We start from the raw sequence: 13,695 nt of genomic DNA, 5'->3' as shown, positions 1-13,695 counted from the left end.
ACAGCAGCCGTAGCTACTGTAACTTACGTAGTATTTATTCTTGTATTATTAATCTGGAAAGCGTAGGTACCCGCCGAACTCGGTCCGCTCGCAATGTTTGTTTTCCACTTATACTAATTTAGAACATCAACCGTCGACGAGACTAATCATAACTGGTTGTATCCGAGAAGGACTTAATTTTTATGGGTGGTAGTAATTGTATTAGCGAAGTGAGGAGCACATGAGGCCACGGCCGGTAGCGAACGAAAAGCGGTTTCGGAAATCTATTAATAACGTCCATTGTGCGCGTAATTACTTTTCGGACGGCGAATTATTATTTACATATTATTGTTATTCTATTAAAATTAAATTATACAGCGTACGATACGAATGAATGAAAACACAATAAAGTTGAGCTTCACCATAATCGGGTCAATCGTTGTGTTTTTGTTACGGATGAACGAGTTTGCAACGAGCGTAGCGTTGTTCTCCTAATATAACTTTTTTTATATGGTTAAATCGCCTTGGAATCGTAACAGAAAATCAATTCAATCAATACACAAAACGAGATATTCCGGCGATGGCTTATTGATCGGTTAATTAAAAAGAAAGCGCGGGTAAGCAGTCGGTAAGGTAAGTAATGAGTAAGGTTTATATGTATGTTACCTGATTGACCATATCCCAGTAGAAGCCGTCCAACATGGACTTCCCGTGCTGGTGTTGCCGGCACAGGGCGGGCCAGAGCTGCGCGCGCACGCTACTGTTGATGGGCCACGAGTTCTCCCTGATGAGCAGCTTCGCGTCCCGCTTGCGGCCCTGCTGCAGCAGCGCCTGGATCTCCGCGAACGTCTTCAGGGGCGGCCGCTTGCCTTTGGGGGCGAGAGGAATACAGTTAGTCCACTTGCTCGCGGGAGACAGCTCGGCGCAACTCGGGTACACGGAGGCCGAGATGCGCTTCGGCTCCTCCGACTCGTCCTCTCCGACGGACGACAGTTCGATCAGCATCGTCGGGTCGCTTCCCGAACGACCGGTCGACAGAGAGAAACTGCGACTAGGGTATTGTGTCGCGCGCTAGGGACGAAAACCGAACCCTACATTTTGCGTAGTACGTACGTGCGTATGTAAAAGCCCGAACTGAACTATGACACTCGACGAGAATTAGCGAACGGCGATCTGGACATATCGCGGTCCATATGCGTCTAGCGACGAGCGCTGACCGCTCGAGAAGCTGTCCGGGCGAACACTGCGGCGGCTGGCCGGAGCCCCCGACAGTCTAGCGACACACTGCCGCTTATTATCGCGCGATAAGGCGTGTAAACACGGACATTCGGATAAACAACTAGTGTAAAGTGTCGAGAGTTCGCGGAGTTCAAGAAAGGAGATAAATCCACCCGAGGATCGAAGGTCGCGATCCCCGAGCGCCGCTTTCCTCGGGGTAGTCCCTTACGGTCGGGGGTCGAAAGCTCTCGCGGGCTCGAGGCGACGAGCGAATGGGACGACAGCTGATGGCTGACTATTCTACCTGTGCACCGGTCACCGCTGTTGCGCCCGTGAGTGACAGCGATGTTCCTGATAAGATACGACGCGAATGATAAATCCTACTTGACACAATCGAGTCGGCCGTCGGCACACATCAGAGGAAGGGCCGGGCGAGAGGACGTCCCGCCGCGTCGCGCCGTAGAGGGGTTACGGTGCTACGCTTTACACGGCACGCGATGAAATGGACGTCCGTTCGCGCTTGCTTCGTTAATACTTGCACCGAGTAATACGTGTGACAACGTTCATTTTCTTTAAAGTATACATAATAGGCCGCGACTATTCGGAGCACTTTTTATAAATCGTCTTACATCTTAATAATGTTTTTAACACATTATTCGTTTTACAATACATTAAATTAGACTTACCATTTGCTTAAACATTGAATATTTATTTCAATGTTTAAGTAAGTGGTATGAATATCATAGAAGAAGCTATTCGTAACATAAAATTTAAATGAAACAAAATATTTATTAAAATAACGAATCAAAAATGAATTTTAAAATGCGTTATTAAAAAAGAATAACACAAGTCTTTATAATTAATATTACATAATATACCACAAATAAAAAGAAGGAAATGAAACTTAAACTTTAAGAAGAGATTTACAATTATTCTCTACGATATAAAACATAAATTAAAAAAATAAAATAAAATAAACCTGAACGTCTAAATCTCAAAAACATTAAATAAATTAACTGATCAAATTATAAGCTTAATAATAAAAATGAAAATGGTATTTTCTGGCGTTTCTCATGTGTGTGATTATAATCCGGGATTCGGATCTCACATACTAATATAAGAGTTTCTGCTTAATAAAAAGCTTCTTTACATCTCACCAATAGATGTCTCTATTGAAGTTTTAGTGATTCACGAACAAAGTTTCTAAATTGGTTCATATATATAGAACTTTCAAGAATTTGAGTAGTGTGGTTGTCAATAATGGGTAGAATTGGTGAATGTTACACGTGTGTAAAGTGATCACTTAAACCAGCCTATGACGGTCGTAAGCCCCGTAAATGCCCAGACTTCCATATTCTTCTTCATCTTTGATGAGATGTCAAAAAATAATCTCAAAAACATTATTGATTAATATACCTTGAGAATCACAATAATAATTATCATTTATATTTAGTGATTTTCAATATACAAGTATAAAAGGATGCTTAGCATTGTTATACCTGTGGTAAAAATAATGTATCCACGGATAAATTTATTATACTGCCCACGGATACTACTATTTTCGACATTATAACATAATATCATTATGCTTTTTTATGTTAACACACAAGAAAGAGCAGAGTATAGCAAATGGGTAAACTCTTTAAAAATTATTAGATTAAAAATTATACAAAACGATAACTGTCATCGTAATTGTAAAAACTATTAGAAAAGAAGAAGAAAAACAAATTAAATATGTTAAATTTGACATAATTCTAGTATGTATAGCTTAATTAAAAAAATAAAGCAGTTATTTTTTAATTATTTTTTGAGTTGTGTAGTTCTTGAAATACGCATTTCTGTCCATAGGTAAAGTCATCCACAAGTACATACTCATAGCACTTGTCCCGATATCAAAATCTAAACGATTTCAGGCTAATTCAAAGGTTTTTATTGAGTTTTTATTTTTATTTTTTATTAAGTTGTTTTTATTAAGTTTTATTTTAATATTACTGATATGTTGTTAAACACAATATTAAATCTAATGAGGAAATCTATTTTAATCATTAGTTGTTCTTTTCGTGAAAATCGTCAAAACAAAAACGAATTGAGAACACAATATTTGACAAAATGTTGAATATCATCAAAAAAATAATATCGCTGACGATTTGACAATACTCTACAATAATAATTTTAGAGGAAGTGAGTTATGATTATAGTTTTTTTTAGTTTTCTATTGAGCACAGAATGACACAAATTAAAAATGGAATTTTAGGAAATGGAATATTTTTTCTTCTTGACCTTAATATTTATTTAAGTCTTTACATTCGGCTTATTTCTTAATATTTTTTATGCATAATTGATCTATTATCTCCTTTTCGTTATATTGTCTTGGAAGAGAGGAGCGGGAAAACCATGTAATGATTTAGATATGATTGAAAATACAATCAATGTTTTAAACGGTATTTCAAATCTTTAAAAAAAAGTCAATATAGTATTTTGGACAGAAGTTTTATCGAAGGAATAAAATTCATAGAATACTGTCGCGTACTTAAGGCTATGATACATTTATACTGAATTGACACAAAACAAAGTACACAATGAAAACTCAACGGCAGAGTTAAAACTGTCTTAATATGTTATAATCGTATATTGTACATATGTACCAATAATCATAAACATAAACATTTTGTCATCCTTTATAGTCGATTGACTATTTTGGACTTTATGAATGGCGTTATTAGAGTAGTTGGTGTGATCTGGATGTGTTTTCAAAAACCATAACTCTAGGCCAACAAGATGTAATCTGATTCGATTCCAACGAAAGCAAGGTAAAGCTAAATCAATAAACGAATACTCGATATATAGGTCACATATCGCTCACTCCTTTCAAGAACGTCATAAATAAAAAAAAACTTGATTTTTTAGGAGAAAGTAATACAATGTATTAAAAATAAATATCAACCCACTTATTGAACTTTTACTGTGCAACAGATCTTTTTAAGTAAAACCAGAAGGTTTTTTGTCTTTTTGAAAAATATTTATATTATTTAAAAAAATAATTAAATAATACCTTTTCTTCAAAATGCAAAAACAACACTTTCTGCCCTGTAGCGGGTAAATATTAAGTTAAAAATATGCCTCTTTTGCTGGGATATAGTACATTTTTTGGGCATTCCGAAAACATGCCTAACTGAAAAATGACGATTTTTGATTTATGACGTTCTTGAAAGGAGTGAGCGATATATCGAAAGGAACAGGTTGTTAATATGATGGGTTAATATAAACAAATATTTTCTAGTCCCTTTTTACAATGTACAACCAATAATGGCTTTACTAGGCTGATCACAGATAAGAGAATCAGGCACTAGAGATTTATTATCCACGAGGATGGCTAGTATCTTGGATTTCTGCATTAAATTAAAATGTGGAATTGGTGAATTAATTTGGGGCTGATGGCGTGGCCTTTTGAGTCTAAACGATCAAAATCTATTCAGATGAACGAAGTTTTAAAAATATCGAGTCATCTTAGCAGGGCGAATAACGTAAATAGGTTTACGTTGTGTACACAAAAATTTCAAGGGATGCGGAGCTTCCATATGATGCATGGAAGGAACACGCCTGGTATATGTGTAAATATCTAGGTAATTAACGAACAAATAATAAATTATCAAAAATATATTCTAATCTTTATAAAAATAAACGAGAAGAAAATGGAATCACGTGAAGTTTACGTCTTCCACTTCAACACAAAGTTTATCGATCACGCGAATTTCGTGTTCTCGACGCTAATGAGAAAAAAAGACATTACATTTGGCAAAATCCACATACACAAGGTAAAGAGTGATTCTAACTCTGTGTATTTGGATTATTAACAAAAATAATTCTAAATATATATTATTTAAATTATAACAAAAATCGGATTAAATGAAAACGTTTACAGTTTTAAATAGAAAAATAACGTTTTTATGATTTATTTTCAAGTTAAAATGAGGTCTTCATTATTATTAATTTATATTTGCAAAACGGTCCCTACTCTATTCCGCTCCTCTTCCAAGACAACTTAACGAAAACTAGAGAATATATAAAGTAGCCATAAAAAGTATTAAGAAGTGAGGTGAACGTAAAAAATTAAAGAAATAAATATTAAGCCCGAGAAGAAGAAAATATTCCATTTCCTAAATTTATATTTTTAATTTGAGTTACTGTGTACAATAGGAAACTTAAGAAAACTGTAATCATAACACATTTCCTCTAAAATTATTATTGTAGAGTATTGTTAAATCGTCAGCGATATTATTTTGTGATGATATTTAACATTTTGTAAAAATTGTGTTCTCAATTCGTTGTTTGACGAATTTTCACGAAAAGCACAACTAATGATTAAAATTGACTTCCTCATTAGTTTTACTATACCATTAAACAACATATGAACAAAAATAATTCAAATAAAATAAAAACTTTCAATTCGTCTGAAAATCGTTCCGATTTTGATATCAGGGCAAGTAGATAATCCAAAGTGCTTTACTTTGGATTATCTACTTAGTAAAATTAAAATAAATTAATTTTGCAATTACTACAGGTTTTTCACTTCAAATTGAACATTTTACAAACCAAATTGGACGTTATATATGTGTTATATTTTATAATTTCAATTTAAATATATTTGAAAAATTCTAACTTTAAATATAATTAAATACAATATAACGTCTTATTTGATTTGTTTAGGCCCAGTATACGATAAACTTAATTTTCTTTAAACCCAAGTAACATTGGACGTAATTGATTTTTTTTGTTAAAATCCTTTTTCTTTATTGAAATAATAAGATTTTTTTCGAAATACATTTATGGTTTTGTAAAGAAAAGAGTTAGTGAAAAGTAAAGATAGTTTTTTTTTTAATGATACATATTTTTTAAAATACATATATTCTAAAAAACAAAAGCAAAAATCTAAAATATATCTTTAAAAAATGTACGTGAACTGACGTCCGGCTCTCAGCGTTGCCGAACGCTAATTAAATTCTATTATTGGGAGTAAGGCTTGACTAACTTAACTTTTAATTTGATTTGTGAGGCGTTTAATTTGGTTCGTAAAACGTCCAACTTGAAGTGAAAAACCTGTATAAATTACTTGTATCTAGGTAAACAAAAATATATGTTTTAGTTGGAAATTTTACAGAACAGTTACATAAATTGTACATTTACCTTAACGAGTAACAAAAAACACGTATTTGTACCGTTCCAGTTACAAAATTTCACATTTGTAATTAAACATGAATAACTAGAAGAGGGGCGGGAGGGAGGAAAAGGGGAAAAGGGAAACATCAGCGACAAACAAGCGCCCTTGAGGTAGTATATTATTTTACGTAAATGGCGCTATATAAATTATCCAAATTTATTAGTATTAGTATCAAAGTTCAAGTCCAAGACAATCCCTTAACGGTTGAGATTTGAAGGGTTCGCTTAATACCACTATTGAGGAAGTACTATTAGAGGAAGTACAGACCGGGGGGGCTCTCCGAGAGGATGGTGATCCCGCTGGGGTCCACGTGCGGCGGGAAGGCCTCGTACAGGTCGGCCTCCTCCTCCACCACGGCGGCCAGCGCGCTGTGGCCCGCCTGGCCCGCCTGCCCCGAGGGCATGGTGCGTGCTCGCGGCTGCGCGCACTACCCGCACTCCATGGGCGCGCGTCCGCTCAAGGACACGACACGTGCGACACGCGCGATGCAGGACGCGACCGCATCCTATTGACAAGTCTAAGTCAAATCCTGTTGCACCATTTTTAACCTAAAACAAAGAAATTGGGATGGTTTTTATGTATTCTTCTTATAACCTTTATTCACAATGCCTTTGATTACAGTCAACCTGAGGAGTTTTACGTGGTTTCCTCCCAAGGAGCAAATGCTGAGAAGTTCCTGATTGGCCCACACTAGATTATCCCTTCTGTTCCCAACACAGATTCAAATAAAAACATATTTGTTTAGTTAGAAGAAACAAACATCCACTTAATGATCTATAAGCCTTGTACATAATAAGCAAGGTAAATAATAAATCCAAGTCCCATAAAAAAAAATGCCTGAGATTTCAGGAGACTGCAAAAACCTGGCTTTGACCTCACCCAAATCCTTACGGGTCACGGTGGATTCATGAACTACCTGCATCGTTTCAAGCTCTCAGAGATCGACAGCTGTACGTGTGATGATGAGACACCTCAAAATGTTCCTCGCCTGTTGAGGCTTTGCCCCCATTTCAGTTTTCAAAGACAACAGCTAGAGGCCCATACAGGAGCCTGGGTAAGGGCCTATCCTTGTTAGTTCATAAGGAACTCTCGCGAGAGGTGGTATCATACACGATAAAAATAGTGAAGGACATTGGTACTATAAACCAAACTAGTACAATGCCGATCCATCTTCTAGTGGAACGGAAGGCCTGTTGACGACAGTCAACAGTCCGACTTTTCCTGAGGAGTTTTAGGCGTTTTCACCCAGCAATGAGCAAATGCTGAGAAGTTCCTGATTGGCCCACACTAGTTTATATCTGATAATAGAAATTCCAATATCTGATAATAGAAATTCCCAGCGAATGGTTGTAAAACCCTTCAAAAACTTGGACAAGATGAATTGATATCGTTTGAAGAGTAGCACATGGTAGCAAAGAACTATCGAGGTTGGAATAGAACTGTTCTGGATGTAGAGGGACCATCCACCACACATGTAACAAAAGGAGAGATCACCATCCTCAATCGTGAAACTCAAAAACTTTTTTTTATTTTTTAAAGGGATGGATCTTTCTAGAGATATTGCACTTCTCAAACAAAAATATCATATTGTATAGCAATAACAAGACTCAAGTATATTATCTCTCATGTAAATATCGAACAGGCATATACGATCTAATTTGATGCAAATTTGACGCGTGGAATGAATGGATGATGAGAGTATGATTATAATAAATTATTGAAAACAGAACGAAATGGCCAAGAAAGACCAAAGCAATCAGAACCTAACATCCGGTTGGGTCTAAAGTTTAAATAATTTATTTAGACCCGAAGATGGAAGCATCTGTAGCTTCCGAAATAAGTCATTAAAATAGATATAACTCAAGTGGTAAAAAACAAGTGTTTTCATTTACAATAACTTCAGGGCATGTATGCCTAGATGTACAGATGTAGAGGAAGCTACGAAAGTATGTCAAGATAGACGACAGGTGTTCCATCCTCTCTGTCTACCCCTACAGAAGCGACGCGATGGTAGTAGTGTTAGTAGTAGAATATATAAAATGTGATGAAAATTATTGTACTGTATTTGTGAAATCCAAAACAGATAAAAATAATTACAAAAAAAAAACTCCATATGTGTATGAATACCTCTTAAAAATGCAATCCCGAGTCAGTGACGTTGTGTTTCATTATTAAAACAAGCGTTTCGTGAACAGATTAGTATCATGCTTACCACATATTTGTATATTTAGAAGGAAGGCAGTTTCAAATCAAATAAAAAGGATTCAAGTTTGAACCTCAAACATAAGACTCGAAATCCGTCAAGGAATCAAAATTATGAATACTACCATAGACAATGAAGAATGTAATGTGAGAACCTGAGATGCTAACAAACATTTTTACAAAATAGCATTAACATGGAGAGCTTGTGTTTAGTATGTAAAATTTATCTGAAGTATCCTGTTTCATGTGTAATAATAATCATCTAAGAACTCCTGTTTAGAGCTTAACATTGATCTAAAGACTCCTGTTTAGTGCATAACGTTGATCTAAAGACTCCTGTTTAGTGCATGACATTGATCTAAAGACTTCTGTTTAGTTCATAACGTTGATCTAAAGACTCCTGTTTAGTGCATAACGTTGATCTAAAGACTCCTGTTTAGTGCATGACATTGATCTAAAGACTCCTGTTTAGTTCATAACGTTGATCTAAATACTCCTGTTTACTGCATGATGTTGATCTAAAGACTCCTGTTTAGTGTGTGACGTTGATCTAAAGACTCCTGTTTAGTGCATAACATTGATCTTAGGGCTCCTGTTTAGTGCATAATGTTGATCTTAGGGCTACTGTTTAGTACATAACGTTGATCAAAATGCTCCTGTTTAGTATTTAACATTCATCTGAAAATTCCTGTTTAGTGTGTAACATTAATCTAACGACTCCTAAAAACAAATGTGAAGCACACGAGGTCTTTATGCATAATATATAAAAATTTACATCAAAATAAAGCTGATATATATATCTCATGAAGCTTTTCATATTTTGCTGAGACAAGATTCTTACTTTTAACATCCACCTCAATTGAAGATTTTAAATGTTCCAATATTTATTTACCTTTTAATCTACTAATATATGGAGCAGTGAAAATAGAAATGGTATTAAGTCTAGGGATTTGGATATACTCAAAACATTGTGGTTTAACCATCTTTACCTCTATCATTTCCTTATCTGTAGGTACTCAATATGTATCACAGGGCACTGCATTTGATTAATGCAATGTCATATTACTGTAATCTTAATTATTATTTTACTTCAATGTTATAGTAAAAAAAATATATAAACCATCTAAAAAAATGTTTTAGTGAATATCCATTTTTTTAAATAAATACAGCAAAATTAGGAGACATATTCTTAAACTCCACTATTTGCTTCTAATGCAAGCTATATAAATATATGACAGTTTAAGGTTAATCTTAACAAAATGATCATAATGCCTGTTTTAAATACTATCTCAAATTATTTTCATATTGCCACGCGAAGGATTTTATTTTGAAATACACTTTGTTTTCCAAAATAAATGTGAATCAAATGACACAAAAATATATTTAAAATCGCCTCCAACCTATAGGCGATAGATACTCAATATTATTGTGTAAATTCATTACACTGATTGTCATAGTATCTCAGCTGATCACCGAAAGCGATGCCAACTCTACGTTTAGAGTCTAAAATTAGATTTTTCATACGATATTATTAAAGTTTTAAAACCTTTTTCATATGCCGGTTGCTCCGTAAATTATAAATATCTATTCAGACCCAACCCATGACAGGCAAAAAAACGGGTGGATTTCTTATTTTTAAATATGACACTAGACAAATAACAAACACGTTAAAAATTACTAATTATTTTGATAGAAAACATATCATTCTCACCACTTTCGATGTGCAATTATTCAATCAAGGGTAATTTCCCAAAGATCAGACAGACGAAACAGAAAAGTCAACACCTTCAAAGAGTCAAAACTGAGTGAGCACAGATAAGTGTTTTGTAATAAACACAGCACTAAATTCATTAAAAAACTCCAAACTATGATTTGCACTTGTCAATAGACACACAATATTTCGATGAAGTTTACACATATCTTGGAAAACTCATACAACGTAAACTAGTAACACATATTCGGAAAACAGTACCGACCGACAACCCGATCCACCGAATGACTCTCGCGAAAAGCGAAAAGCTGCGAGAAAATAATTCGCTCACTGTACTCTTGTGAAAATATAAACATGAGTGCGCTTGCGCAAGTTTAATATTTTTATATTAATTTGTAGCTACTGACACACATTTTTCTAGCCATGATAATATTTACTAATATATCGGGGTTAATAGTTTAAATGGGAACCATTCACAAATCATTCACGTGTATAAACTATTTTATTGTTATTAATATATTTAACACTTCCGTTTTGTTAAACCAAAAGATAGTTTCTAATCAAATTATTGTATTGATAACGGAAAATATTCTCTTTTCCTTGTAAAATATGTGAGACAAACAATATAAACAGAAAAAGAAATGCTGTGCCGCTCCTTACATGGATATTTGTATTATTTGTAATTTTTTCTTGGAGTTTTCGGGGTTCCTTGGAGGATTTTTTCGAAATGTATATTAGTCATTGATAGGCATTATATAAATTTATTTTTTGAAAATAATAATAAAATTAGAATGTACTTAGTTTCTGAGAAAAAAATTACAAAATTAGAAAGTATGATATTGAATATTGAGAATGATGTAAAATATTTTTTTATGTATTAAGAATAAATATTATTTAAATACGATTCATGAATTTTTTCATATATTTTTAAAAATTAACTTTTTTATAAATAAAATTCAAAATATATTTAATTTCTTGCATCAATTTTTTTCGTATGTGTTTTTAAAAAATTTCATCGTCAAAAAAGACGAATAAAGTTTTGAGTGTTTAATGTATCTAATTAAACACTAAAAGTTTTTAGTTTATATGTTGCACTTTATAGATACCGGATAAATATAAATTTTACATCTCGTATTATTATTTCTACTGCTCCTACGATGATCACCTTATGAGTAAATAAACGCTCTTTGAAAGATATTTATTTATTTATCTGTGCTTCCATGAATACTCAATTTTCCTCAACTTTCGACGGGTTCGGGTGGTTTTGAATTTTTTGGTTCAACCATATATAAAATAGAAAATAGTTAGTCTGTGGTTCAACTTTGAACACAATATGGTCATTGTGCACTTTTAACCATTTCATTCAATTTGTGTTTGTATCTTTAAGTGATATATTTGTATGGAAACAAAAACATATAGTATATTTCTTTCAAATACTATCGTCATAAGTTTTCTAATTTACATACTGTAACACTACTGAATTAAATTTAATGAATATCAATATCTCATCATAACGTTATGGATCTAATTTTATAATATTCATATATCTATGAATAAACTTTTGAGACCTTTCTTTTCATAATCATGGAGCCTATCGAGGATGTTACTAATTGTATAAAGGATACCCCAAATAATGATATTAGAGGTGATACTATCGGTGACACAGCATATAGCCAAAGATTTGTGATAACAAATTTAATGAAACTAGTTACAATTGAAGACTTGGATGAAGGCAGCTTAAATGAATTTGTTGAAAATGAACTTTGCATTTTGTGGGATATGGCAGCGGAAAAAGATGTAACGGAATTTTTATTAATCCATAATGCTTTGACAATATTTTGTGGCGTGTTGAAGGAAAGTTATAATCCAAGAATTACAGAAGTTATCATAGGAACAATGGCCAATATGTGCAGTCATGAGAAAGCAATTGAAGAAGTTAATGACTGTGAAAGTATTCGACAGTGTGTTTATAAGTTTGCGTCTTGCCAGGATGGTTTAGTTGTGGTTCAATTGATGAGATTTATTTATGCAAATATTTATGGCAATTTGCAATACCTGGAGTCTTGGATTAGCTTCTTGATTGGGAACGAGTTTTCAAATACAGTGATTTTTATTCTAACATACTCCTTGAATGACAGTCTTTTATTTCATACATTTGAGACTGTAAATTGTATTTGCTTTACTTTGGGAGGGGATGGAGAAAATTTACCCATCACTTCTTTCTATACAATGTTTGTTAATGAAGATTTTGTAAAAGCTACTCTGGTAGGATTTAAACAATTATGTAGCCATTCTTTAGAATCAGATAAATTAGAAAGAGCTGAACTTATGTTTCTATCTATACATTCTATGCTAACAAGATATGAGGAAGAGCCATTTAACTCATATAGATGGATTTTACCAGAACTGCTTAAAATTATTAACAACATTTTTACAAAGTATATCGAGTCTAATAATGAGGCGATAGTAGACGCAATTCGGTATTATACAACAAGCCTTCCAGTACTATTTGATATATCCTTGCAAGAGTCAAAGGATATTGTCAATAACTTACTAATTTTATGGAAAAATACTGCTATTTCAAACAGTACATCTGATTCAAATGATATTTCTGAGATCAATTCTAGCCTTTTACAAATACTGCCACAATGTTTTGCAAATGTATTTTCAGATTTAGGTAATGAAGAAATAAAAACTATACTCTTTCAAAATTTAAATAAAAATGAATTAAACTTGTTTCGTATTATAATAAATGAGAAGTTCAAATTAAATCAAATCCATAGTTCTTTAGGTGATGTAGTTAACAAAATTAATGAAATATTATTTGATGTTTAACTATATATATTTTTACTTTATGTATATTTATGTTATTTGGTTATTTATTATTTCTTTCTACCAAAAATAATTTTGTTCACAAACCCTTAATATATTTAGAAATAAGCAATTAAAAATAATTGGCACTGTCTTTAAATGTAGTGTTGTAAATGTACTGTTGAATTCTCGTAAATAAATATATTTTAAACAAATAGTTTTATTGTCTCATTATGTTTCTTCTTTCTCCTGCTCTTATAAAGTGGAATCTCCAATATATATTTTATGTTTCCCAAGCACCACATAATACTATGGCTTTTGGAAAATGATTTAAAAGAAATTCCTTCTTCAAATTTACAAGTGATTATTTTTTCTTCTTTCAATACTTAATTTATGAAGAGGTCTTCGCAAAAGATGACATAATTAATTTGACAAAGAAATACTTATTTTCATGAATGTACTCCTACCAAAATAGGATTGGGTATGAAGGAACTAACTTTAATATAGGGTATTTTATGGAGAGAGGACTATTATTTCTTGAAAGAAGATTTTTTAA

The 13,695-nt window shown here is 33.1% G+C and overlaps 2 protein-coding genes across 6 annotated transcripts in view; one reads left to right on the top strand and one right to left on the bottom strand.

Moving 5' to 3' along the window:
* sky (GTPase-activating protein skywalker) overlaps nt 1-10,630 on the bottom strand; it is an 80,060-nt gene extending 69,430 nt beyond the window's left edge. For all 5 annotated transcript variants that reach the window (XM_088266387.1, XM_088266384.1, XM_088266383.1 and 2 more), the window contains exons 1-3: nt 10,329-10,630; nt 6,683-6,963; nt 646-848 (exon numbers count right to left, since the gene is read on the bottom strand). In XM_088266387.1, the coding sequence (XP_088122513.1) occupies nt 646-848; nt 6,683-6,818 (339 nt within the window). In that variant the 5' untranslated portion in view covers nt 6,819-6,963; nt 10,329-10,630. The remainder of the gene's footprint in view (nt 1-645; nt 849-6,682; nt 6,964-10,328) is intronic.
* Nucleotides 10,631-11,764: 1,134 nt separating this feature from the next.
* Nucleotides 11,765-13,305, top strand: LOC148305627 (uncharacterized). Its single transcript, XM_088266408.1, has one exon. It carries the CDS (start codon nt 11,913-11,915, stop codon nt 13,161-13,163), a length of 1,251 nt encoding a protein of 416 aa, XP_088122534.1. The 5' UTR covers nt 11,765-11,912; the 3' UTR covers nt 13,164-13,305.
* The last annotated feature ends 390 nt before the right edge of the window (nt 13,306-13,695 follow it).

This window comes from Brachycentrus maculatus, unplaced genomic scaffold (genome assembly GCF_059751285.1).
Source record: "Brachycentrus maculatus isolate JH-2025_06_01 unplaced genomic scaffold, ASM5975128v1 h1tg000267l, whole genome shotgun sequence".
NCBI lineage: Eukaryota > Metazoa > Arthropoda > Insecta > Trichoptera > Brachycentridae > Brachycentrus > Brachycentrus maculatus.
The sequence above is the reverse complement of the archived record's forward strand: the minus strand, read 5'-3'. Positions and strand labels throughout refer to the sequence as shown.